Source organism: Tyto alba, unplaced genomic scaffold (assembly GCF_018691265.1).
Source record: "Tyto alba isolate M040663 unplaced genomic scaffold, T.alba_DEE_v4.0 Super-Scaffold_10, whole genome shotgun sequence".
In the NCBI taxonomy this organism is placed as follows: domain Eukaryota; kingdom Metazoa; phylum Chordata; class Aves; order Strigiformes; family Tytonidae; genus Tyto; species Tyto alba.
The window spans coordinates 2,585,312-2,611,037 of NW_024881262.1; the positions used below are offsets into that span (position 1 = coordinate 2,585,312).

General features: G+C 40.5%; 1 protein-coding gene across 4 annotated transcripts; it reads left to right on the plus strand.

Annotated features, from left to right (window-relative positions):
- The first annotated feature begins 8,190 nt into the window (after positions 1-8,190).
- On the plus strand, positions 8,191-25,698 carry MLF1 (myeloid leukemia factor 1). Of its 4 annotated transcripts, none has more exons than XM_033000102.2 (7): positions 8,191-8,301; positions 13,491-13,653; positions 19,038-19,127; positions 20,007-20,135; positions 21,242-21,401; positions 21,981-22,113; positions 22,999-25,698. In XM_033000102.2, exons 1-7 carry the CDS (start codon positions 8,255-8,257, stop codon positions 23,099-23,101), a joined length of 825 nt encoding a protein of 274 aa, XP_032855993.1. In that variant the 5' UTR covers positions 8,191-8,254; the 3' UTR covers positions 23,102-25,698. The 4 variants fall into 4 exon arrangements, with proteins under 4 accessions (XP_032855993.1, XP_032855995.1, XP_032855996.1 ...); XM_033000105.2 differs by having other exon boundaries at positions 8,230-8,336; XM_033000104.2 differs by lacking the exon at positions 19,038-19,127 and having other exon boundaries at positions 8,193-8,301.
- The last annotated feature ends 28 nt before the right edge of the window (positions 25,699-25,726 follow it).

Below are 25,726 nucleotides of genomic sequence, written 5' to 3' on the forward strand. Positions count from 1 at the left end.
ACTGTTTGTAAGCTTGACTTAGTGGAGCATTGCCCGATTTCTTTTATCCTGATTGTTCCCTCCCCTCCTTGTCTCCCTGCTTTGCTAAAATGTAGGGGAAAAAAAAAAAAAAAAACAACAAAACAAAAGAGTAGCTGGGCCAGGTTCTGTGACGCTGGGGAGCGAGACTCAGACTCTGAGTCACTCTGGAATTGCCACTCCGGGGTGAGCTGTGACACGATGCGTCTACTCTTTCTGGAAGGAAGAAGGAGCTGAAGCTCAGCCCCGAGAGGGGAGGAGGAGAGGGGAGCAGGGCAGCAGCAGCGCTGAGCCCCGCTTCGCCTCCAGCCGGGCTCCCCCCCCCGTCAAGGGGTGCGCCCCGCGAGCTGGGAACGGTTCTGCCACAGTTTAAACCCAGGTGAAAATGCAAATCGCTGCTTGGCGACCGTTTTGCTTCTTCAGATACACGAGACAGGCTGGGGCTGCACGGCTGCGGGGAGAGGAAGGATACGAGAAGCCCTGCGGCCCTTGGGCACTGGTTTTGAACGCGCTGTTTTGAAAAGGCCGTAGTTGAAAACGTGTCGCCTCTGCTGAGCTGCCACGGTAAAAATCTCATTCCAGGTGTCTCCGCCGTCCCCCAGCAGTTGTCACGCTGAACGTCGGTGGCTGTCTAGAAAAGCCACAGAAACGAGATGCATGTAGTCTGATTTGGCCTTTTTCCTTCCTAGCCAGAGCTGGAGTTAGGGTAATAAGACAGAGTGGTTTGTCTCGTAGTTTTGTGTTGCCTTACAATCTGCACCTTTGCAAATAAAAATTACTGCTCGAAAAGGTAAGCTCTGAATACTTACCGTCTGCGTGGCGCAGTCCCCGGGGGCGTTTATAGGAAGGGAAAGTGGAGTCTTCCCCTCCCTGGTTAGCAAAATCAGGTGCCGAAGGGCGTGCTGCCCCTCGGTCCCCAGCCCGCCCGGCTCGGGGGGACGGGGGGGACGGGCACCCTCCCCCGGACCTGGCGCGTCTGCCCAGCCCGGGAGGCAGCGGCTGGGTTCCCGTGTCCCAGTTCTGAAAGGAAGGCATAAACAAATCTCATTAATTATTATTAATGGCAACGAAATACAGCTAGCATTTGTAAAAAACATCAAATTGCGTTTTTGGATAGCTTTTCAGTGAATTTCACAGTGGAGTTTTTTTTATAAATTATCATCGTCTTATTTCAGTATTCATACAAGTTACAGAGCTGGGCGACGATGTGAATTGAATATATATTTAAATAAAATATTAATGTAAATGCTATTACACGTCTACATCTAGTTGCTTGCAGTAGAACGACGCTTTTATCTGACGTTTAGGAACAATTTATAACAAACTGCCTTTGCAAAAGGCTCCACGCTGGGCCGGCGTTACAGCTGGAATATAATCAGCTTTGTAACAACACTGTCAAAAGGCCACTTCCACTAAAAATACGCTTAAGCCTCTGGAAATTGCACTGCATCTTTAAGCCTACCTGTAAAAGAACTTCACTGTAAGAAGTAAAGATGCCTCATTTATGCCAATGCATTTTACATTTAAATAGTAACTGCTGAGCCTGACAGAACTGACTGGGGATTGAGCGCTGATTGTCTGAGCCCTCTCAAATTACCTCCAACCTTGCCCCTGACATTGCTCGGCAGCGCATGGAAATGCGCAGCGCCGAGCTGCTCGCAGCCCCGCGTGCTCTGCTACCAGTTTTTTCCAAAATAGTTCAGGAAAAGGACCATGCCGGTTCTCCATAGTTAGGTCAACGGAGCTGAACGTTTTCCTGTGCTTTTGGAAGTTAGGGGCTGCAACAGATGTAACTGAAAAGTCACTGTGTAATAAAAGCCGGGATCTTTTTTCTTTAGGTGAACAGTGAAAACTCTTCCTGACAATTAAAGCTGACAGTTCTTGCCTTACCTGGGAAACTGGTCATATTCCAAGCTGTCTAAACCCGATGTTGTGATAACTCATGCATTTAAAATACTTGTTTTCCACAGGGCTAATTTAAATATGGATTTAATAACGTCTGCTTAACTAGCAAGGTTTATTTTTTGTTTTAGAGACAAACAGCCTAAGTCAGGCAAGACCTTTCGAATTAGTTCAATTACTTGAACAAACACAGTCCTGGCCGAAGTGTGGTCACAAATCTAAAACAGTGGAGAAATTTGGCTGCACCTGGTGCAAGCCACCTGAAGCAGGAAAGCTTGGTTTTTTATTTTCCTATGGAAATTGGCTCTTGCAGGCGCTGGGTAAATCAAGCACCTCTGGCTGCCTCGCTGATTTACAGCCCCGGGTGGGTGTTGCTATACATTTTGCATTTTCCTCTGTCTGATTTTACAGCTTGAGGCCGTGGCCAAATTCTGAACTCCCATTTTTGCACTCTTCCTCATTACCCTGCTAAAAAATTTTGCCCGGGGAATCCATTTGCTGTGTTTACTCCTGGTGCCAGCAGTTTGTTACCCTCTCTGGTTGTAAGAGCAGTGCCCCCAGCGCGCAGCCCGGGAGCACCAAGGCAAGTGCCAAGTGGCTTTGCCCCAATCATCAGAAACACAACTCGTGGATGCCACAGTGCTGAGCCTAGAGTACATTTTTTTTTTTTCTTTCTCTCCCTCCCAGCGCCACAGAGAAGTCGCCAGGATTTGAGAAATAAATACGTCATCTCACGGACGGCTGTTCAGCCTCTTCAGCATGTATTTTTTGGTCGTCTGGCCGCTGGGAATGGCAAAATGAGATAGCTGCAAATTACTGGAGTAACTCGGGAACAAAGCTCCCTCTGCTCCCTAATACTTTAACGTGTGCTGCCAAAGATTTTGTCAATCAATAGTTACTGTACACGATGGCAACGGAACCCATTTAACCAAATACTATTTTTGGACCAAATCCTGGAATCAACGATAAACACTCCCACTGGGGCCAGGTCTTGACTGGTTTTTTGTTGTTTGTTTCTTTGGGTTTGTTTTTATGAATATGTATATTTAGATGCCTCAGTTTTCACCCTCCTAAAGAAAAACAAGAACAGAAGATAGAGGAAAAGGTCGCAAAATTAGCGCTAATGAAAAGAAATGCTGTTTCACGTGAGGAAAAATTAAACTCAGGAATTCATTGCTACCAGATGTAATTAAAGCCAAAAACTTAAAAAACTCTCCAATGGATTATTGCTTGCATAGATGATTTGAGAAGTAACATCCAGCTACTTTTAAAAAGAAGCAAAGTCTTACCCTGCAGCAGCGTGTTTGTATTGCACAGTCACGACAGGCCAAGGGCAGGCTGCGGCGCAGGCAGATCTTGAGCACTTCCCAGCACTTTCCTATGAAACATCTAATCTGGAGAGCTCGTAAATAAGGCACGGGACACCACGCAGATTTACAAGGCAACCCAGTGTGGCAATTCCTGCAATGTTTATATTGGTATTTCGTAAACAGCTATTAAATAAGTAAATGAGATTCACTACTAATTTTTAAAAGAGAGCCAAACTCTGCCGTTTCTGTGAATCTAACAGAATACACTTCATCATTCCCTTCAGCTGCCTCAAAGAAACACACAAAAAAATCTCCTTCTTTTACTTCGCTGAAGCCTTTCAGATATGAAGACTTCAAATATACCTGACACAGGACGAGGATCGCTCTTGCAGTCTAAATGATATTTGTTGCCCTGACAACGGCACGCAAGCATTATTTATTAGTTCATACATTATTGATAATCCTCTAATTTGTGTGTGATGGGAGGAAGTTGGTCTGCGAGTAAGTTATAAATGGAAGGTTATCAACAACTTGTAGACATCGGTGACAATTCTATATATAGCTAGTCCCAGCGCACGCTCTGCTGATGCCACAGAACATGGGTTTTACCCACCGGTGGTGCAAGCGCAGGGTCAGGAATCTCTACAGCCCCGAGTTTCGACGGCCGTCTGTCAATAATAGTCATTTTTTCCAATCAAATTCAAAGACAGAACAGGAGATTTTAAGGATATTTCCTAATTATATACGGAGCCCAAAGAGAGTCTCAGAGTGTACACAGAAATCTTTTCCATCACAGATTCTTGGGTGGGAAAATGGAAAGTTTTGGAATAATGGTAAAAGACAGAAATCTCTTCCTATAAAAAGCAGGAAATAATCTTGCCCAGTTTGCATCTTACAAAAAATATGGTTCAACTTATCTACTTAATGTTGACAATATACTTCTGAAGAGGTATTCTATATTTCACCAGAGTCAAGAACAAAAACACCTTTGGTCAACACTGAGAGATAGTTTTACTTCTGTCTTGCTCCATTTACTTCATTAGGGTAATTATCCCACTTTTAAACCATCTGACGTTTCATCAGTGTCAGACCCGGCATCCTCGAGCACCAGTGAAGACACTTGGAGGATGTCCCATGATTCAGGTTAGATTTCAATAGAAAAGTCTCCTGCTAAGGAACTAAGGAGCATTTATTCTTTCTTTTTTTTCTTGGTGTCTTCTTTGTGTATGCAAACCAGGTATTTCTTTTCACATTACTTTTTCATTCCAACACATATTTATTTTTTAAACAAGGGAACCTTGTAATTTAGTTATAATAATTACATATTTTAAAATCTAGCTGGAAATACTGTCCTTTGGTGCACAATCTTAAAATGGGTTCTGGCTCTCCTTCTCACAGGCCAGTTGCTGGCTGGTGCTTTGCCTATTTAAACATGTATGCAGGAATGCAATTTTCACCTCTAAGTGTTAAGCATCCCTACTGGTTAAAAATAATCCTTGTAGAGAAAATGTAGCTGATGGCTACCCGGTTATAAAGGCAGAAATATTCCTGTATTTCACGCCAAACATTTTCCACATATTTTAGTATATTTTACATAGCTGTGCTATTCTAAAGAAGTTGATCACAATCAGGATCTTTTTTCAGCATCACTGTCATTGATTTGTACTCTGGATGGAACAGAAAACGTAAGCCAAAGGGAAATAGCTGTGGAAAAGAGCCGCTCAGCATCAAGAGTTAAGAGGAACACAAGTGTTAGTACAAAATGTTTGGGGCAGGAACCTAAACACGTATCTTTGGAACCGAGAGAGAACAGAGAATTATAAATACCAACAAAACGACAGTATGGCAAAATGACCTTTTGTTCTAGATGACTATGTTCAACAAAGCTCTGAAGTCTGAATCAGATTTAAATAGTCATATCACCAAAATGAATAAGAATTAAGAAGGTAAATTAATTCCTAAGGGAAATCACTGTAGATCTCATTAGTTCAGGAACAAGATACCTTAAAACTTTTAATTAAAGATAATATTTACTGCAAATGAATAAGAGTTGGCAGGTTTCAGCAGAACCCATAATCTCATTTATGCAAAGTTTTCTTATATTAAGGCAGACATCATTAATCTCATTGGAGATGCCCTCCAGACTGACAGTGCTGTAGCACCAAGGTGATTTCTTACAGAAGTCTTTTTATCTACACAAAAGAAATCTAACTCAAGCAGACACAAACCATAAGAAGGCCTGAGCAATTAGAGATATCACTCTGTGCAAATAGAGTACTGACTTTATCGTGTTAGTGAGCCTCTCATAATGAGCTCACTTCTAACAGGGCCCATCTTCCCACTAGCAGCCGAAAAATTAACAATAACTGGGACTCCTATTGCTTAGTTATCTGCCCAGTAATCCAGCTCTGGATCTGCTCTGACTTGGAAAGAAATTTCATCTTTTGGAGTCAGAGACCGGATAAAATTCGGTAGCAAACTGTAGATGATATGATGTACCCTGAACAGCTGTTGGAAGGCTCTACATTTTTGTTCAACGTTGTACAGCAGAGGATTCTTTTTACACGGCTGAATTCATACAAAGGCTGCACGGTGCTAACTGAACTCGGCGTCTGTTTTGGCTCCATGTTCAGAAGCTGTAAATAAATACTATAAAAAAATACTTAGTGAGGTTTTGGTAGAAGACTGCAAACAAGCTAACCACACCAAAACAAACATTTTGAGAAGATAAAGCTCCAGGAGGACAACTATTTTCAGGATTTTGTATTTGACACACTAATTATGTTAAAGAAAATTCACCTTGCTGGTTTGTAGCAAGTAGTAAGTGAACATTCTAGCGTACCGTGTCATGGATATTAATGAACTGCTATAATAGCAAATTCAAATTGATCCAGGGCATCTGTCTATTAATCAAAATATAATGAGAAATAATTAATAAGTGAGCACCGTATATGACCTAATCACTTATGCTAAAGCTGCTGCTTATTGCATTTCTAGTATGAATACACTCTAGCTTCAGAGGAGTTTTAAAGAGCTTTAAAATCTGCGGATTGAAAGACTAACCACAGTGCAGAGGATGATATTACTACGACGTTTGTAATATTTTTGTGTGCGGTTTGAAACAAAGCTTGAATTCTGTCTCTGAGCAATAAAAAAGTTCTTTGATAACATCGTAACTGGCACAAGATTTCGTTATAAAAAGCCCCAAAGCGGCAGAGTTCACTTCCATGACTACCGCCTCATTTGTTTTATTTGCTAATCTTTCATCAGAAATGTACAAACAGTTCACAGACTTCACCCAGATAATCAATGGGTAACCCTTTTTCTGTCATGCTTCCCTGCCCACCAGTCAGTCAGTATAAACGTTTTCACTGTAACAACTGCTCAAACTTGGAGTGCATCTTAAGGCTGCAATATCACCACTTGCTAGGATCTAAAGAGAAGTCTACATCAGTAGACAGCAAAATCAATGCTCACCCGATTACAGATATTTTTCAAAAATATTGCAGGCTCAGTTCATTCATCTTTTATGTCTGTTTTCCACTTTGGGCCAAATACCAGCAGAGCTGCTTCTGCAGCATGATGGATCTCAGTGGAACGAAGGATCTACTTTCCTGACTGCCATATAAATACTCCGAAGCTCTCTATTCCCACCTGGTTGTCCGGGGCATATTTTCTATCATTCCCCTAAAAACTGGGATATTGAAAGAGATGTGAGGAGAGGAGGGAAGAGCCTTCACCTAGCTCTCGACAGGAGATGCAAGAGAGGAAACAACCCCCAGGCTCACAGCTCTTTGCCATCTAGACCAGGAGAATTTTTCCAAACACATAAATGCTTTTCTTCACAATTCTCCCATTTTATGAAGAACGAAGGCGAGAGTCCCATACCTCTGGTTCTTTCAAACTGTCCTCCTTCAGAAGTAAGTTTATATATAACCACAGTTCTTATCCACACCCCTACACGTTCACAACCACTCCGCTCTTCAGCAAACCTAGATAACGCTCCCCACGCATTTGCTCCAATCTTTCCCTGGAACTTTCCATTGACGACCATGCCCAGCGACAGGGTTTGTTGAGGGGTTTCTCCTTTATAGCTGGCCGTGTGAATGCTTCCTCCTGCCAAGAAGACAAAGGGCTCTTTTTCCCTTTCTGTTGAACCAGTAATCCTAACCAGTCTCGCTCCCAAAGCCAGTAGAGTTAAGCAATACAGAATGAACTGCCTGCCAGACGGCAACTACCGTAAAGCCTCAGAAATCAGATACGCCTTGTCAGCGCTTGGCTGGCACAGAGAGAAAGGTAATCCTGATCCACCAAGGGCTGCGATGGCCACCCACAGCCCGAGCAGCGACTGCGAGCAAACAGCCTTTCTTCAGCCGTAGTTTCTTCCTTCATCGCAATGTTTTGCTGGGAGGGCTGTGCATCCCTGAGTTGAGCACAGGCCTCCCGGGTGCCGCTGCCGGCCCGGGGGCCGCGGCCCAGGCAAGCGCCGGTTGCCAGCCGCCGGCAAAGGGGCCGCAGCCCGCCTCGAACAACGCGGCCGCTTTATTTTGCTGCCACCTACTGGAAAAAAAAAAATAAAAAATATTTCTAAAATTGCGAAGGACGGGGCAGCGGCCTGGGCAGCACCGACCCACAGCCCTCTGACAGGAGCTGAGGGGGGGGACGGGCCTACTCCCCGTCGGGCGCTGTACCCCCGCAAAGCCGGGCAAAGCGGGGCTTCGGCAGAGTGGGGAGAGCAGCGTGAGGGTGCGGGACCCTCCTTTTCGTGGGGGGGTCCCCGCTTTCGTGCGTGTGTGTGTGGGTGGGGGGGGGGTGTTCCCGCTTCGTGGAACCTTCAGGAGCGGGGCCGCGCGGCGGCGCCAGTTGCCACGGCAACGGCGGCGGCCGGCGAGCCCCGCCCCACTGTGCTCGTCACAGCCGCGGCGACCAATGGCGGCGCCGGGCGTTGTCACGTGGGGTAGCGGCCGCCGCCGTGAGGGAGCGGCGGGGGCGAGGGGGGCTCAGAGCGCCGGGGAGTCGCCGCCATGTTCGGGGGGCTGGGCCGCTGCTTCGAGGAGGACCCCTTCTTTCGGTGAGGGCGCCCTCCCGAGCCCCGGGGGGCCGGAGGTGTGTGGGGGGGTCAGAGGCGGCAGGGAGGGGAGCGATTGGCGGGGATAGCCCGGTGTGGTTCACCGCCGCGCTGCTCCGCGCACCCGGCACCGGCGGCCGTGCGGGGCGTCCCAGAAAAATACTCAGGGGGTTAAATTGCTGTCAGTGACTTTAAATATCAGAGTCTTGTCTCTTATACCCTCTTCTGTAATGCCCGTAATTTTTACGGTCTCACAGCGCGGGGAAGAAGATAATCATCATTTCAAAGTGACACCTACTGAGAAGAAATCTTCACATCCCTTAGTTTGTTTTTCTTGGTTATCTTTTCACTTTTTTAATTAGTTGACAGGTGCTGGATGTTTTCGCTTTTCTCGATTTATTTGGATTTTTTTTTTTTTTTTTTTTTTTTTTTTGCTGTAGACTGTTTCTGAGCTCATGTTGTCCATGCAAACGCTAAAGGTAACACCGGGTGTTCTTGCATTAAAACTTTGCAAACCCGCGTGGGAGATCAGTCAAGGCAAACTGTTGCCTTGTGCCAGCTTCCTGAGTGGAGGCTGATGCTTTAGCTCAGAAAATGTGTTTTTTGGGTTGCTGTACCCTGAGCATGCTGGTGGTGCTTGGGGTAGAGCAGGTCTGTGTGTTAAATTCTGAAATCGCTTTATTCCCCATGTGAGTCTTTATTTGCCGCTGGAATTTAAATCCAAATAGTGCAACGTGCAAATGCTCCCCTAGAGTGCTGGGATAGCCAAAACTGCTGAAATATCTATCTGGCACCAATTTATGTCCTTTGTCAGAAACTGTAATCTGGAGCAGCTAAGAATGGGATCAGAGAACTCTGAGGAGCCTGAATGATTTTAGTTTTTCTAAAGACGTGGTATTTAACTCTGTGGAGTTTAATTACAAGCAAGATAAGGGGTAATGCTGGGGGGTGGATGAGGAAGGGTAAGGCATCAGGCCTTGTGATGTGGGTTTGTTGACTTTATCTCTTAGTTACAGGATATTCTAGCTGAGGCTGCATTTGCAGCACTTAAAGGAGAATCTACTGCTTAGCTGCAAAAGCACGTCCCTAGCAGGGGGATAGTTTCTCAAGCTGTGCAAGGTGGATTAGGACATTTGGTTTCTAGGAGTATGCTCACTATTGTAACAACTCATCAGTTATATGCAGGATACACTACGCAGACAAGTTCACTATGCAAATCCTCTGCATGAAATGAAAATAATTATAATGGAAATTGTCTTTTTTGTAGTAATTTTTAGCATGCTTTAGAAATAGCAGTTGCTTACCTCCAATTTATTAATTTTATTCATTCATTTTTATTGTAGCCACTGATGCACTTAGGAGGAAAAAATATTGCAGAAGAAGGGAAGGGAGTGTGTGTGAAAGAGATGAGAGAGATTGATACTGGGATTAATTTTCTTGGCATTGTCCTTGTAAATCTGCTTTGCATCCACTTAAGAAAATGAGCTTATTACTTCAGATAAGACTAGCTTCCAAAATAGTGTAATAATCGGTTTCTGTTGCCTCATAAGGAGAGATTTTGACTGCTGAACTGGAAATAGTGCCTGGGTTAAAAGAAATGTCTCCATCTGTGAGCAGCTGCCCTGGGGAAGCACTGGTCAGTCAGCCAGAATGCTGCCCAGGCCCTGTTGAGGTTCATCCCTCATGGCTGGGACAGCTGCAGAAGTTGTGTCTTCTCTGCCAAGTGCAATTGGCCTCTGGTTTTAATTTACCAATACACAGCTTTTGTTTTGTTGTTCCAGGTGTTATCTCCAGTGTGAATCTGCAACTTCAGGCTTATGTAACTTCCTAAGAAAAAAACAAAACAAAACAAAACAAAACAAAACAAAACAAAAAAAAAAAAAAAAAAAAAAAAAAAAAACAAAAAACAAAAACCCAAAACTAATACCAAGTAGTTTTCAAGAATAATAAGCTGAATTTATTGTTCTAGGACACCGATTTTTTCCTCTGACCAGAAACATACTCTGAAGGAGCAAACGTTGTACTTTACTGGAACACCCCAAAGGATTTCAGCTGGAACACAGAGTCTTAAACTTTGGAGTTTAAGCTTGAATCATACAAGAACTTAGCAAGTGAGGTGCACCTTAGTGAAAATCCTCACTTGCATGTGTATTACCAACATCGGCCTTCTTACTGTCTCTTTCTCCATACAGTTGGTGTACCCGTTGGAGACTGTCACAGTCTCAGAGGCTGAACATTTTTGTTCCCTTTATTGATCCCTGCAAATACCTGAATGTCAGGTGAAGGTCAAATTAACTACTTATTAGGCAAAACTTGTTGCTGCAGAGTAGTGGAACAGCAAATGTATAAAACATTTGTTGCCATTCAGAACTCAGTTTTGAAAATAACTTGTGGTGCTTAACATGTGAAGGGCACAAATTCTGTATGCCAAACCTTATAGAACCCCCTTTCTTCTTCCCCATCACTTTTATGGTATAGTAGTGCAAAGTGTGCAAAAATCAAATCTGTCTTATCAAAAGTATCTTTTTTATACACTCTTCCTGCACCACCACCACCAAAAAAAAAAGTCAGATTTTTAAGTCAGATGTGATCAATGGTAATTGAACTGGAATGTTCTATACATGTTCTCATCCTAGAAGATCTGTGACTTGATCAAAGAACTTAAGATCTTGCATCTTCTACTGGAGAGACTTTTGCTTGTTTAATATCTACCTATCTATTAATATAGATAGATACTCCTCTTGTAGTTATCGTTTGAGTTTCAGTCATCAGAGCCATCAAGGTGGTAGGTTTAATTCCTTGGAAGCCGCATCTTCCAGGCAGATTCTCTGTTGACTTTCCATTGGTTTTGCCCTATTCCACAGCATACCAAAATTGCAGTATTTCTTTTGAGGCTTGGCAACACTAGATCTTTTAATGAATGGCTCCCTGAAATGGCCCTGGGGAATTGGGAGACTTCACTTTTGTTCCTAAATCTGTCACTCCAACAGTATTATATCTTACTTCCCTGTCTCTGATAGTAAGGAGCTGCATTTTTAAATGGTTTCATACACCTTTAATTTAAAAAAAAAAAACCAACTAAGAACCCCATGGTTTTAGATGTGGGTATGAGTGTATCAAATAGATGTAGTGGAGGGTAAATGGCCAAAAGAAGTTGCCAGAGAAATTGGAATAAGGCAAAAAGGACAATTTCACAAGGTAGGAAGCATGATTTTTACTTCAGGTGATGCAGCATGTTACACGCACTAAATTCAGCCAATTTTCTTCATTAAATCTCTGGAATCTTGTGTTGCTTGTGATGGGTTGTAGATAATTTACGAGTTTCCTGCTTTTGAACTGGAAGGGATTGGGGAGAGGTTTTGTTATGCATAAATTACTGATGGAATACAGTTCATATTTATTTGTGGAGTCAAAATAGATTCAATGGAAGTATGCATATACTGTGGTAGTGCTTGTGTGCTTCCCTCACCTTGGCTTGTGCAGTGGCTTTTTCCATCTGTTCTTCATCCTGTGAAAAGTGAGGGGACACTCACTGTGTGCAAGCTGCTTATCACATTAGGACTGAAATTAAAGCTAGCAGTCATGTGAGTGGGGTAGATTAGGGTCTGTGTAATGACAGTAGTTAAACTACTTCTTAGGGTCTGTTTGCACTGGAGTGAGTTAAGTTCGTGTGTAGCTTAAGGGGGTTTTGCTGTGTTTAAAAAAAAATCTTGTTTGAAAATTAATCCACCGTTGTGTTTGTAATCTTACTTCTTTTTTACTTAAAAGAAAAAATAAAAAAAATAAATGCAACTTTGGCACAAGAAGAGAGTGCAAAGCAAAGAGATCGGAATGGCTGCATGGTGTGGAAACTGGTTTTCGTGGGACTGGAGATAAGGGTTGGGGTGAACAGGAAAGCTGTTCTGATTTTTGAGAGATGATGGGGTATTGAAGAAGTCAGAGGAGCTTCCTGAAGCTTGTCTTCAGAGGCATGAGATGTGATGGGAAAGGTTGCGGTGTCCTGGAGGGAATGAGGGTGTGAGGTGTCTGGGGAGTGCCAGGAAACGGATAGGAAGGAAGATGAGGTACTATTAAGTCTAAGTAAACATACCTGGGAAATTACTATTAACGTTAATAAACTGGTGTTCAGAGGAATAGCAAAGGGGAAAATTAGACTGGAGATGAAGGGAGGAAATGAAGCATGTTTTTTTTGTATGAAGCAGTAATTTGTAGCCTTAGACCGCAGGCAACCGTACTGCTCATATGGTGTCCTTCTGACAAAATCATATTTTGCTCCTCTTTTGGCCTCAGTTAGCAATATTTAGTTCTTGTTCAAGTTGGACAATGCAAAGAATTAAGTAAGTTGTAATGGAGAGCAACTTGAGCAATGTTTTACCTGCAAACCAGTCTTTGGGATTACTGGTGGGGGTTCTGTAGGTTTTCAGGAACGGAGGTTTAGAAAGAGGGGAGGAGAGGGGGAAAACTAACAGGAAAGCAAAAAACTCTTCTTAAGCAGAGAAAAGGGATGTGAGAACGTGATTTGTGGAGGGGTAGGAAGAGGAAGGCAAAGATGCGTTGGTGGACGACTAAAGTAAAGGAGATGGAGCTGGCTTGAATTTACAGTATATGTTTTTGAGCATGTGGGTTGAGGAGGGTGGAAAGTAGAACGGGAGCTGCCAGAAAAATAAATTGGGGGGGGTTGTGTGGTGTGTGTGTGTGTGTGAATATAGTGGGACACAGTGAGTAGTACTATGCTAAGATTTAGAAGATGAAAGTTAAAAAGGGAGAGGAAAAAAAAAATAATCCTTTTAATATCAGGGGTTGGAAGTAGAAGTAGTGATAAGTAAAATATAGGTCAGTTTTATAGTTCCTGGAAGATAGTAAACGTAGGCTGCTGTGAAAGATGGCTGCCAAGGATGGAATATTTTTGGAAAAGATGAGGAAAGAAAAAAAGCAATACAGACACCCAAGAGCAGCGGATAAGACAAAAAAACTAAAACACCCAACCAATTTGAGAGATGGGAAGAAAAGTGAAAGAAGTGAAAGTTTGTGAGGAACGAGAGATTGCTCAGTTGGGTCCTATTAAAATAAAGAATTTGAATAAAGGACCATATGGAATGATTACAGAAATTGAGTTTTAAAAATTTCAGAGCCATATTATATAGTTCGAAATAAAACCCGATGACTTTCTATGCGAAATATCTCTTTTTCAGCGATCCTTTTGCTGCACACCATGAATACATGCGGCAGATGATGAGAAGCTTTTCTGATCCTTTTGGACGAGATCCATTTCTCAGTATAACAGATGGTGGGGAGAGAACAGTAGATCGAAGAGCACGCCAGGACTCTCAGGTTGCTCTAAGAGGAAATCACAGAGTAAGTATTTTCTTAATCTCTAGGGATTGCTACATGGAATATACATTTACTAGTAATGTAGTTGGCTTCACATTTCCATTTCTGTTCATCTTTGTCCAATGGAAACAGAGGCCTGGCTCAGCTATTGCAACCTTGGTCAGATTGTTTCATGGTTGAGTGAAATGGGAATAATATCTCTCTTGGTTTCTTAATGGCCTGTTGCTTAACACAGGCAAACTTATGTTAGGACTTATAACAAGTTTGTATGTTACTGGACATTAAACATACAATATTTAATGAAAAAAACCCCTAAAAATAGTTATCAAATGTTTGATTTAATAAATATTATGTATTAAATGTTTCTGTTACCAAAAGGCATTAAAAATATCCAATGACAGAGCCTTCTCTGAACACTTACTTCTTTTTTATGCTAACCTTACTTAAAAAGGTACCTTGGTATGTTTATGCCTTCACTCTGCACTTTATCTCCTGTCTAGTTATTTATGTTAGTTTGATTTAACAAAAACCTGTGTTTCAGCCACCTAAATAGTTTCTACATAGATATTTTAAACCGTGTTCCAACTTTGCAACTGTGAATAAAGGCTTCATGTTCTGTATTTGGTCTGATTCTTAATGTTTTCTCCAGACAGAAGACTGTAAGAATTAAAGATCAGGGATAGCAATACAAAACTGAGTAATTCTGTAAATTACCCCCTGAAACTGAGAGGTTGGCAATGATCTGTTTTACATAAAGTATCCTTTAAACTCTCTGAGCATGCGGGACGAATGGATCTTAAGCTTCTGTAGCTAAACCTTACCTAACTGCTGTATTTAGAAAGGATCTACGTTTGAAGTTGGTTCCTTTCCCCCTACCAGGCTAAATATTTTGCAGCTGCATGATCTCTTACTGTAACGAATCGCATTTGATTTTAAAAAACAGTTGGAAGACAAGACATTACAAGGGCTTGTGGAACTCGGCCAGATTTGGTGGTGGTTGTTCAAACCTAGATAGATAGAGCTTAATAAACATAGCTGAAACACAGACTACCACCTACAAGTCAAAAGGGTAACTGTCAGATTCTTTCCTCCGTGCTCATACGTTGCCAGTTAGTTTCAAATATAGATGCTGCTGGATCTAATTAGGGCATGATCTTTCCTCTACTGAAGGAGATTCTTAGGTTCAGTAGGTGCCTAAAAACAGGCCAGATTCCTTTTTCCTTTAGAAAAAGAATATGTGGAACCTTACCCTAATAGCTGAGGGGTTTGTGTCCCTTTTTCTTGGCAGTGAGGGATAAATGTGAGGGATAGAAGACCTTTATCTGTGGTTCCAGAAAGAAGTTAAAGGTACAAGAGTGCTGTGTTATTTTGATAAGCACAAAAGAATTCCACACCTGCTAAAAATCTTTCCAACAGTTTTTGATGTTTCGCATGTTTCACCTAAGAGTTGTCAGGTGTCGCAGAAGACAGCACTGATTACTTGAGCCTTGTAGTAGTCTCAAACTGCTTTTACTTGTTTCCCTCCAGAAGTGACTCAAACACTTAAAATAGTTACCCATTTTTCAGATATAAAAATCTGTCTTTACTATCATGTAAAATATACTTTGTTAAAATCACCCATGCTGATGACTGATACTGTAATTCTATGTTTAAGTAAACTGAAGCATGCCTGAAATTGCTCTAAGAGGAACAGAATTTTTTGCAACAACTCGATGTGCAGCAATATAGCATTCAAACTTGAAAATGCTTTTCTTTTCTCAAGCAGGTTTGCAGTGTCAGGTTTTAGTCTCTTAGAGGAAGGGAAGGAGGGGGAAAGGATATGAGCAGGAGGAATGGGGTAAAACGTCTTGAGAGTGTCATTCGGATATCTGATTGTCCAATATATTAGGCAACTATTTAACAGCTTTTAATATGTTTTATAATACAAATAGTTTATAAACTTTTTATGACTAACATCTTTATTTCTGAGGCTATTCGTTTGCACTTGGTGTATATATAGATATATACAAAAATATGTATTATTCTTGTCTGTTTCTACATTATTAGACAGAACTGCAATCTGAGAGAGTGCATAAAGGTATTCAAGAATTGGATAATTCCTTCCTTGTGTATTTAACGTTACTGTAAAGTGTTTAGTACTTCTGTCTAACTAGTCTTTCTTTAGGTAGGCTTTTATGTAACTCTCCAACCTTAGTGTCCTGGAAACATCAGTGTGTTTTCCAGCATATCAGTGCCCTGTCATATAGGGATACTCAATATCACTTGATCAAACAGGAACTGTATTTGCTGGTGTTTATAGCTACATCTATTTATACCACTGCAGAAGAATATAATTTGCTCATGGGGGATTTGTCTTCAGGTGGTTCTGTATATGATGATAGATTTACCTAGAACTTCTTTGCAGTGACCTTTGAAACTGCTGACAAGTTAGACTTCATTTTGTTTATTGCAAGGGATGTATGGATATTTTAGAGAAATATCTTTTATGTTTACATTAATCTCTTGTAATACCTAAAGAATACTTGTGAGCAGGTCAGCTGCATCACTTAATTTTTTTAAGCTCTAAAATTGTATGCCAGCCTTCTGAAATTTAATTACATAAATTTACATTAAAGGGACTACTGATTTATTGTTTTTAATCAGCTTTCAATGATGGAATTCTGTGGCACAAGAAGAATGAAGTGTTTTCAGAGAAGCGAGTGATCTCTGAAGCACTGTGCCATGTTTTAAATAATTTTGGTACAGAGGTTGCTATGGTGTACAAATGTTTCTCAACTTCTAGCTTTAAGTGCTTCTAGTACGTGCATATGAATATGACTTATTAAATGTGGTGACAGCTATCGCTTTCCAATATCATTAGTATAAATATATTACTTCTGTATACCCAGAGACTACTTTGTATTATGTTGTTGTAGCGTACTATAAATTACCAAGGTCCTCTTGAGTGACTGTTTTTATTTGATTGGAAATGTTTAATATCAGCTGCTGTATATGAAGGTTACTTCTGATAACAAGTATAATAACTAAAAGATGCCGGTGCTTTTTCTTCCAGGCAACAAGCTGCTCCCTCATGCCCTTCGCAGGCTTTGGTAGAGTGGTTAGTATCCTAGGAGCAGTAATCCTTGTAGCTCTTGCTAGTATGTGTATACTGTCTGCAGAACTGAAGCATGGACAAAGGCTAGTCTCGGCGTGCTTGCAAACTGCTTTTGCTGGTGTTTAGATATATGGAACAATGTCATTCAAGAAAGAATTTTTTTTTCTTAGTAAATGAAAATGCTGGGGTAGACTAAATACACTGATATTAAGATTGGAAAGATTACAACTTTGCAGCTGGCTTTTCTGCTCGGTGATGTATCCCTTAGTGCTTGTCTCTGATGGATATGAATGACGTAATTTCTGGAAAGAGACCCCAAACTCTGAGTGCTGCCTGTGGACGGACGCTAGCAGCTTGGAGTGTGTCTGTGATACCGGCAAGGCACTGGTCACAGCTAAGACCGGCCAGCTTCTGGAGACATAATTTCCACTGGAACTGGGCTTGGAATGGTTTTCAGCTGTAGTTTGTTGGGGGTCTGGAATATCTTGTAAAAGATCTGTAAAAAGTACCTGAGGAAAAAGCAAGTTTATTGTTATGACCCTCATGGAGCTTTTTGCCTCCCTCGGAAGGCTTTCAAGAGTCCTCACATTGAAAACCAGTCGCTTAGAGTGGCTGTCACTTGCAGAGCAGATAAAAATAAGCACAAGTCTTTGAATTTTCCAATCTAAAAGTATCACTTGATTAATTATCTCTTCTGGAGGCACAAGCAGGCAACTTGCTGTATGCAAAAAGTATAGTAGCTAATTAATGTTCTTTTGCTACTGACCGCACAGGCTGTGGTTTTACTCCCTCCGCCCCAATTTATGGCATGTAATTCCATAGGTACAGCTGATTATGATGTAATGTCATTGGTTAACGTTCAGATTTCTAACTGTAGAAGGCAATTTTCTGAAGTTACTGACACTTGCAATGATCTGATGCCAAGTTGTCTAGAATTACTGCCCAGAGGTTTTGACAGCTCTTAGGGATTCAGATTTCTTGCTATTCAAGAAAGAAACTGAAGATTTTCGACACCTGAATTTTTCTTAGTTTTGTGTTTAAACTGCAGATTTTATTTTTAAACCTTTAAACACATAGCTATTTAAATGACTTTATTTAAATTTAACTCCATAGGTTCCCAGTAGTTGGAGGATAGCGGGGTGTTTGCTGTTGTAATTAGCATCCTGGTGTTTCACAGCACCTTGGTAGTGCGAAGGGCTGCCGGCAGCCTGCCTCTTGCCGAAGCTGCTGGGTTTTGCAGAGCCCCTGGGAGCTGTTTTCCCCCGCTCAGTCCCTCCGGAGCAGCTCGTGGTGGTGGCACAGCTAGGCGTGTGCCTGTCCATCAGCTCACCAACCAGCACGAGGGGTTTGCTCTTCACCGGGGTCCTCCAGCCAGAGCTGCTCGTGTCAGAAGCCAGGCAGGGAGTCTGAACTGAGGAAAAGCTCGTGGGAGAGGAAAAGCATGGCAAAAATCATCTGTATCATCACCACCTGCTGCACTGGAGAGGAGCCCAGAGGAGGATGCTCATTTGGGACAGCACTGCTGTCTTCCCAGATGGTCACTTAGGAGAGTTCAGCCCTTCCCTACTTTCTGTCTCCCTATTTTTTTTTATTTTTTTTTTTGCTTTGTTTTCTTCCAAAGATGGCTTTTGTCAGTGTGGTCGGTACATGCCATCAGCTACAGATCCCATTAATAACATTCTGTGCATGTAAACCTGTCTTAGCTATACTTTGTGCAACACTGGATCTTCTGCTTTCATGTGAAAATAACTAATGAATGTGTTGTTGAATGCATCTATAGCAGCAAGTAACTAAGCTGCCATTAAAATACCAAGATATGGTTCTCTGATTTTTCCACACTGCACTTTCATGAGTTATGTCCACTATTCCTGCGAAGGAACAGCTGTGTCTGCTAGGAGGTGTTTTCGGTGCGATTCCATATGCATTAAGGGATTTGCATAATAGAGATAATTTGATCTTCAATAGATTATAAGACATGGAGGGGTCATATAGTACTTAGAGCAGAAGCTAGTTAGGTTAGAAGGTATATGAAAATAGTTCTTGTAAATTGGCCACAATATGAGCTTATTTTGACATTTGAGTGTCAAATCTTTCACTTCTGTCTTTCTAGTAACTCCAACCTAACAATCAAGCTCACAATGCTAGCTTTCAGTTTTTCATTTGAAAATACATACTTTGGCTTGTCTACATCTATGAATTGCAGTCTGTGCAAACCTTTTTTGATGGTCTGATTTGCATTAAAAATGCATGTAAAAAAGCATCTTCAGAACTTGAAGAGTCAGAAGACTTGTGTTTTAATTTTAATTTCTTTTAGCAGGATGCAGATTTTGGGGAACCTTTTTTTGCAATGGACAGGATGATGTCAAATATGAGAAACAGTATGCTGGAAATGCAAAGAAAATTTGTAAGTTTTTAAAAATTTGTTCTAAAATTAATTGTACTGGAGAATGGCAGTTGTTTAAAAAATTACTCGGAAAGTCCTGCCAAGAAAAAGGTTATTAGTCTCAAGCAGATAGCAAGAATTTTACTTGTTTTTGTTTTTTTTTTTTTTTCCCAGACTATATCATGGCTATAATTCTCTATGCTGTCGCTGATTATTTGCTAACAACGGTACTTTAACTGTCTGATTGATTCTCTAAGGGTTAGAACTGCTGTAAGTTATCTGGTCTCTGGCTGTTGCCAGAGCTGACACCTTCAGTGAAGGAGCAGTCTAAAGTGCTATCGTATACCTAAAAACAACCAAACCACAGGCACCTAAATGACTCCCTGCATATAGACTTTCCTCTGCTTTTATTTACAGTGCTGCTTCTTGCTTCTTTCTTCACAGTCTTTGAAGATAACACTGATCATCTATTAAGTGTTGCTGAGTATATTTACTGTGGTTTACTAGACTTGTAAAATGGCTTGTAACCACTGTTGCTCAAGTCCTATTTCACTTGAACTCTTACTGTGTGTGGCAAGACTGATATTACAGGTTATATCTTCATTCCCAAGCTAAACTGTGCCAGGGCAAACATTTGAGCAGTTGCTTATTGCTGCCCATGGTTTTCATTTGTTGAGTTTCCTGGCATGGGGAGACCTGTGACCAGACAAGCCTGGGGTAAGAGTGAGGACATACCCAATACCAAAGTTTCTTCCCAATAGGCCATATCTGTGGTGCCAGGACTGAGGGTTAATTTTTCAGAGGGGTATTTTTTCATAATAAGATAGTCTCAGAATGTAAGAAGTACCTATTATCCCCAAGTTTAAACTCTTATTAATAAGGAGTCTCTGTCGGTTCTAGGATGACCTGTCCATCCATCCAGATGGACACACGTTCAGCTCCTCCTCTGTGATGACATACTCCAAAATAGGGGATGAACCACCAAAAGTTTTCCAAGCTTCAGCTCAGACACGCACAGCTCCAGGAGGTGTAAGTAGTCCTGAGATGAAGCAAAAAGGTGGTATGTAATTATCAGAATTTAAGTTCATCTATACCAAACCACAGTTTCCTGAAGGTTCTTTTTATTGGAGACAGTTACTCTTATAATTTAGAAAAATACATGTCTGTTTAAATACTGCTCTATATTAAAGACTTCTTAAGCTAAACTGCTGTTTTCTTCTTTGTAATTTGTATGCTTCTAAGTATACCTCTAAATAAATTGTATGCCTATCAGAGACTGGAAAAATTGAGTGCCAGAACAGCTGATTCTTCAAGGCAGTCTCCAATGCCTTTCTACTTTGCTGTAATTAATCCTCTTCTTGTACATTTAAAATTCCGTCTAAAATGCAAGATAGCAAGAGGCAGCCTATTTATGCAAAACATGGCTTCAGATCACCCCCTTTACTCAAGCACTTTTAAATGCTTACGTAACGCTGCAGATGAAGATGCCCTTTCATTGACTTCCTTGCAGCTGTTGCATCTAATTCTGCTAAGAAATTTGAATTTGAATTTGAACCCTGAAGCAAGGTTCATGAAAGACTATATGCGAGCACTAAAGGCCATTGAGCGTGATTGGCTGTGGGATATGTTCAAGCTCAAGCAGACACTCAGTTATCAGAAAGGTTCTAATAATATACCTATGAACACAGTGATAAGTGGTTGCCTGGGTTTCAAGCCAGTCAACATGACAACTTGGTAATTAGTTGTCCCTTCATGCTGGGAATATTCGCATCGGCTGTTACTCGTTCTGTTGTCAAGGAGAATGTTGAAGACTTGTCTGCGTGTAGTATATTTAGACTAGACTTTTTTTTTTCCCCCCACAATTAACATCCAGTACATACGTTACCTAAGAAGCTTTAGGTGTTCTTGTTTAATCTTCCTGTCTGTTGGCGAAAAGAAAATAGACTTGATCTGTGCTTGCTTTGGTGTATTTTCAGCTAACACAGTAAATGAGACAATTGGAAAAGCCTGTAAAACCGAACTTTTTCAAAAGTAAGATAAAAAACCTTTGGGGAAGTAAATTGGGTATCTTTTTAACTCTTATAACTTTCTTTTTTTTTTGGTTGGAAAGACATGTATTTCCCTTTTTTGTACAGGTTAAGGAGACAAGAAAAGCACTTAAGGATTCTGAAAGTGGACTGGAAAAAATGGCTATTGGTCATCATATTCATGATCGTGCTCATGTCATTAAAAAATCAAAGAACAGCAAGACTGGTGATGAAGAAATGAACCAAGAATTCATCAACCTGGATGAAAGTATGTCTTTTTATGCAGCGCTCTAATGGACTTTACACTGTTGTTTCACATACCAATTTTGAAGTTCCAGCTTGAGACATCTTAAGAGGGACTGTTTTCCAGACAGTTTTAAAGTCTGCAAATCAAGTTTCCTTAGTTGATATAAATCTGGACAACCTAAGTTAAAGTAACCAGTCAGACTTGAAAATGCTGTGTTACAGTGCTGTGGATGCTGTGTGTTTGTGCAATAGCTGCTCATATTTGAAAGTACTTTTAACAGAACTTTACTATTTCCTACGTGATTGTTTGTGGCTAATATAAAATACATATGTAAGAGATGTGTAGTTAAAATGTGCATATAGTTTTACAACACAGTGAATTCCAGTTTCTTTTATTTTTATCTTTCAAACGTAAGCCTACTGGTAGTAAGCTTTTAGTTGTCCTTTACAAATCCCCTAGAAATAGTTCGCAGGCCACATGGAGAATCATGGACTCGAAGTTTAAAAAACACTGTTCAAAACCCCCAATTTTCATTACATGTTTTTTCCTACCTTGTTTGCATTTATTAAAAATAAAAAGTAAACTTTAACTGTTTTTCAGCTGAGGCCCAGACCTTTGATGAAGAGTGGCAGAAAGAGATTATGAAGTTCAAGCCATCTAGAACTAGGGGCACTTTAGAAGCTCCAAAATACAGAAGTATTCATCACGTGCCCAGGGAAGATGGATTAAGAAGGTAAAAATAGTCTCCTACAAGAATAAGGAAATACTAGCAACAGAATGAAAATTCAATTCTGAAGCAATCTGTTCATGAATGCTTACAATGCTTGCTAGAAATCTGAGGAGAAATAGCACGGTTTATTCCTCCTTTTCTCATGATACCACCAAAAAGAGTGTAAGGCAGTATATTGTTAACTAAATTTTGACAAAATTCTCTTCTGGAGAAATATGCCAGTGCTCTTAGCTCAACTATGTGCAAATGTTGTAGCAGCCCCCCCAGTCATTAAACTGGGTTCATTGCATTAAGGTGTAAACCTGATTAAGGGCTAGGTTGATCCATTCTCCTGGGTAGAAGGAAAGGCACCTTCTATACAGTTGGAGAGAGACACTCCACTTTCTTCAGGGTTAGATTTCAAATGAGACCTTTTCTAATCTTAAAATCAGGAACGAGGACTTTACCTGTAAACGCATGAGCTCCCCTACATAGACTGCTGTCTGCCAAGTTCCGGGTTTTTTCCTCTCCTGTTGACATAGTGTCAGTGGAAGTTGTGATGCCTTTATCAGTTGCATGTTTGGTAGAGAATGATACAGAAGGGAAGTACTCCTCATCCTTAAACTACACAGAGCACTTTCCCTCCGGCACCTCTTCTGTTCTAGACGTTTATCACGGAGCCTGCTTTACTTCCAACTTTGATTTTCAAACTAAGCTGTGTCACTCTTCTCATCAAGTGTGCAAGATGAGGGAACGGTCCAACTCTATGGTGGCAACAGGGGAAGTAGTTTTGGAGGGACAGTCAAATCTGTCTTACAACTAAAATATCTCCACATAAGTAATTAACAAAATATATACTCCCTCACCCCCATATCATATGGTGGTTGCAATTTTTGTTGTTTGTTTCAGAGGGAAACCACTTGCAGTTGCGGGTTCTGGGGAGCCGAGAGTTTCTTCGGAGAATCTCAGTGTGAAAGGAAGACACGTCCCCATCAAAAGCAGCAAAAAATAAATTGCTTCCATTCTCCACATGAATGGAGTTTCTTCAAAGATAACGGTGCTGCATTGCTTATGTTCATATAAGTATACACATATATATGACCAATCTCTGTTTTTTGTTTTAGTAAGCATTAGCGTGCCTTGCTACTCTGATCTTTTGACAACTGAATGTTCTTCAAAACTTAAGATCCTTGGTGAAACTGCATAGTTTCAGTAAATTAAAAAAAACAACAGCTTCCCACTTAAAAGCACTTTAATGGATTATCAGTAATTCTGGTTTTCTTTTTTTTTTTTTAAATAAAAACTTTGATTTAAAGATTTTTCTGCTACAACTGCACCAGTCTCAGACTTTTTATTAAGCCTGGTAATGGAACTACTTTTTCCCTCACTAACTTGCACAGAAAGTAAATTCTCTTTTAATTTTGTGTGGCTGAAATAATTACTAATTTTCTAGGTGATAGAGCAATTAATAGTAATTTGAATACACTGTAGCCACTATGTGTATATATATATATCTTTAAAATCATACTGTAAATTGTTATAGAATCCTCAGATTCACCTTGATTTTAACATGAAGAAAAGTGAGAGGAAATACTAAAATGACAAATACTTTAAATTTTAGTTTATCAGCATTCTTATGTTTATAAGCTGTGCTTGCATCTCTTACTTTCTGTGCCTAGACTGTCAATTCTGTATTTCTCATCCTTTGTATATTTACTTTGGAGGTGGCCCATTATTTTTCATTCTTGGAGATTCTCTGTAGTAGCTTTTAATTACTGTGTGATAATACCACTGTGTCCTCAAACTCAGCTGTAACTACTAGTTATTAATCAGAAAAATCTGTAGGAGAAACTGGTTGAGTAGGCAGTAGTGTAACTGGATAATGAATGATTATACCATTTCTTCTGTTCTAAAAAGCTAAGGGCTCTGCATACAGGAAACCATATTCTCAGCTGAGATGTGTTTGTGTTCTTTTCTGTCCTGCTTTAGTGGATGTAGAATGATCTGAAAACTAACACTGACGTCACGTCCCTTGATGTTCTTGTCATTGTTTGGTTAAAGAGTCTGATGTTCTAGAGGAAAGCCAGCTGTCTGACCGAGAACAGGAAAGGTCTTTGTACTGGAAATGTTTCATTCCTGTGCTGGTTTGTTACACAGAATGGATCCCCATGTCATAGTGCAAATAGTTTCTATAGACTATAACATTACAGCATTAGCACTATAGCATATATTTCAAGGCTAAAACATTAGAGTGTAGCCATAAAGATTTATATGATAAAATAGCTTTAGTAACTTTAATATATATTTGGCTAAAAACTAAATGGCCTTTAAATCATGATTATTTAATTCTGTTTGTTAATGTGCAAAAAAAATCAAAAGTATTTTGTTGAACCCTGACACAGGGAAGAATTGTTTGCTTGTTTAATGCAATGGTCTCTCCCTATATTCGAGCAAACACTAGTGGCAATATGTTTATGCTCTTGGACCATTCTACGAGCAGCAGAGGTGAGTGGGTGGTAAGGGGAGGGTAGTGAAACTGTGTGATACCAGAGACAGGCTTGCCAGAGGATGTCTGCCAGAACCCTGAATTTAAAGGATGCTTTTACTCTCCTTAAAAAAGTAAGAGTAGAACTCCAGGGCCTGATCTTCCATACCCTGAAGACAACATCAATTTTGCAATAAATGTCACTGAGAATATAAGGCCATGGAGGCATTTCCTAGGTATGTCATTTAAATTTCCCAGTAATAAACAGCAGAAAAGCTTTTCGTGTCATAATTTCAGAAAACTTTTATTTGAGAGACACTGCTATTTAACAGAAAACAGTATTCATCTGACAAATTTTTGTTCATGCTTTACTGAGATAAAAAAGCACAATACTTATATCTAATCAATAAAATAAGTACATAGTATGATTTTAAAATTAGAGTGGAAAGAGGCTAAAATTCATTACAGATTACTTTGTTATGCAAAACAATATTCTAAAATGTAATGCAAAATAAATTGTTCTATGTAGAAACATCTGAAACTGTAATTCTTTAATAAAGTTATTTATTATTTACAGTTATTGTTTGGCTTGCTCTACAGCATAAAATGACTTGTACATTATTTATTTTGGGCTGCTTTGAAACACTGTTGTATGTGACACCAGTAGCAATGCAATGAGGGAAAGTATGCCTGTTTCCAGAGGGAAAATATATGCATTTACCACAAAAAAAAAAAAAAAAAAAAAAAAGCTTGCTGGAAAGAGTCAGGAGTACAGAGAGGGCCAGGCTGCTTCAGGATGGCTCTTGGAGTATTCTCTGATATGAAAGACTACGCTCCTGGTGTAATCCTAATAGCGGGGGATTTATTTTTTTTATATATTTGAGAATATTGGTAGACACTATAGCTTCCATAGTATGCCATTGATCCTAACAGCTATCGTATGCATACTCCAAATGTGAGGATTTTTTTCTTTCATGGTGGTGCTCACTAGAGGGAAGCCGTGCAGAGTAACTGCGTCCACTTCACGGGCTGGGATATCCTGTTTGTGTATCTGTAATGCTGATGTAACGGAAACTTCCTTGCTGTTCTAAGTGTTTCGAATTAAAAGATGTGTTCTGCATAAATCATGAAGGTTGTTTGGTTTTTTTTTTT

Bases quoted from the DNA above. Each gene is read 5' to 3' on its own strand.
- MLF1 (XM_033000102.2), top strand. From the start codon at position 8,255: ATGTTCGGGGGGCTGGGCCGCTGCTTCGAGGAGGACCCCTTCTTTCG. The intron at 8,302-13,490 runs GTGAGGGCGCCC...TCTCTTTTTCAG, and splicing joins GAGGAGGACCCCTTCTTTCG to CGATCCTTTTGCTGCACACC. The intron at 13,654-19,037 runs GTAAGTATTTTC...AATTTCTTTTAG, and splicing joins CTCTAAGAGGAAATCACAGA to CAGGATGCAGATTTTGGGGA.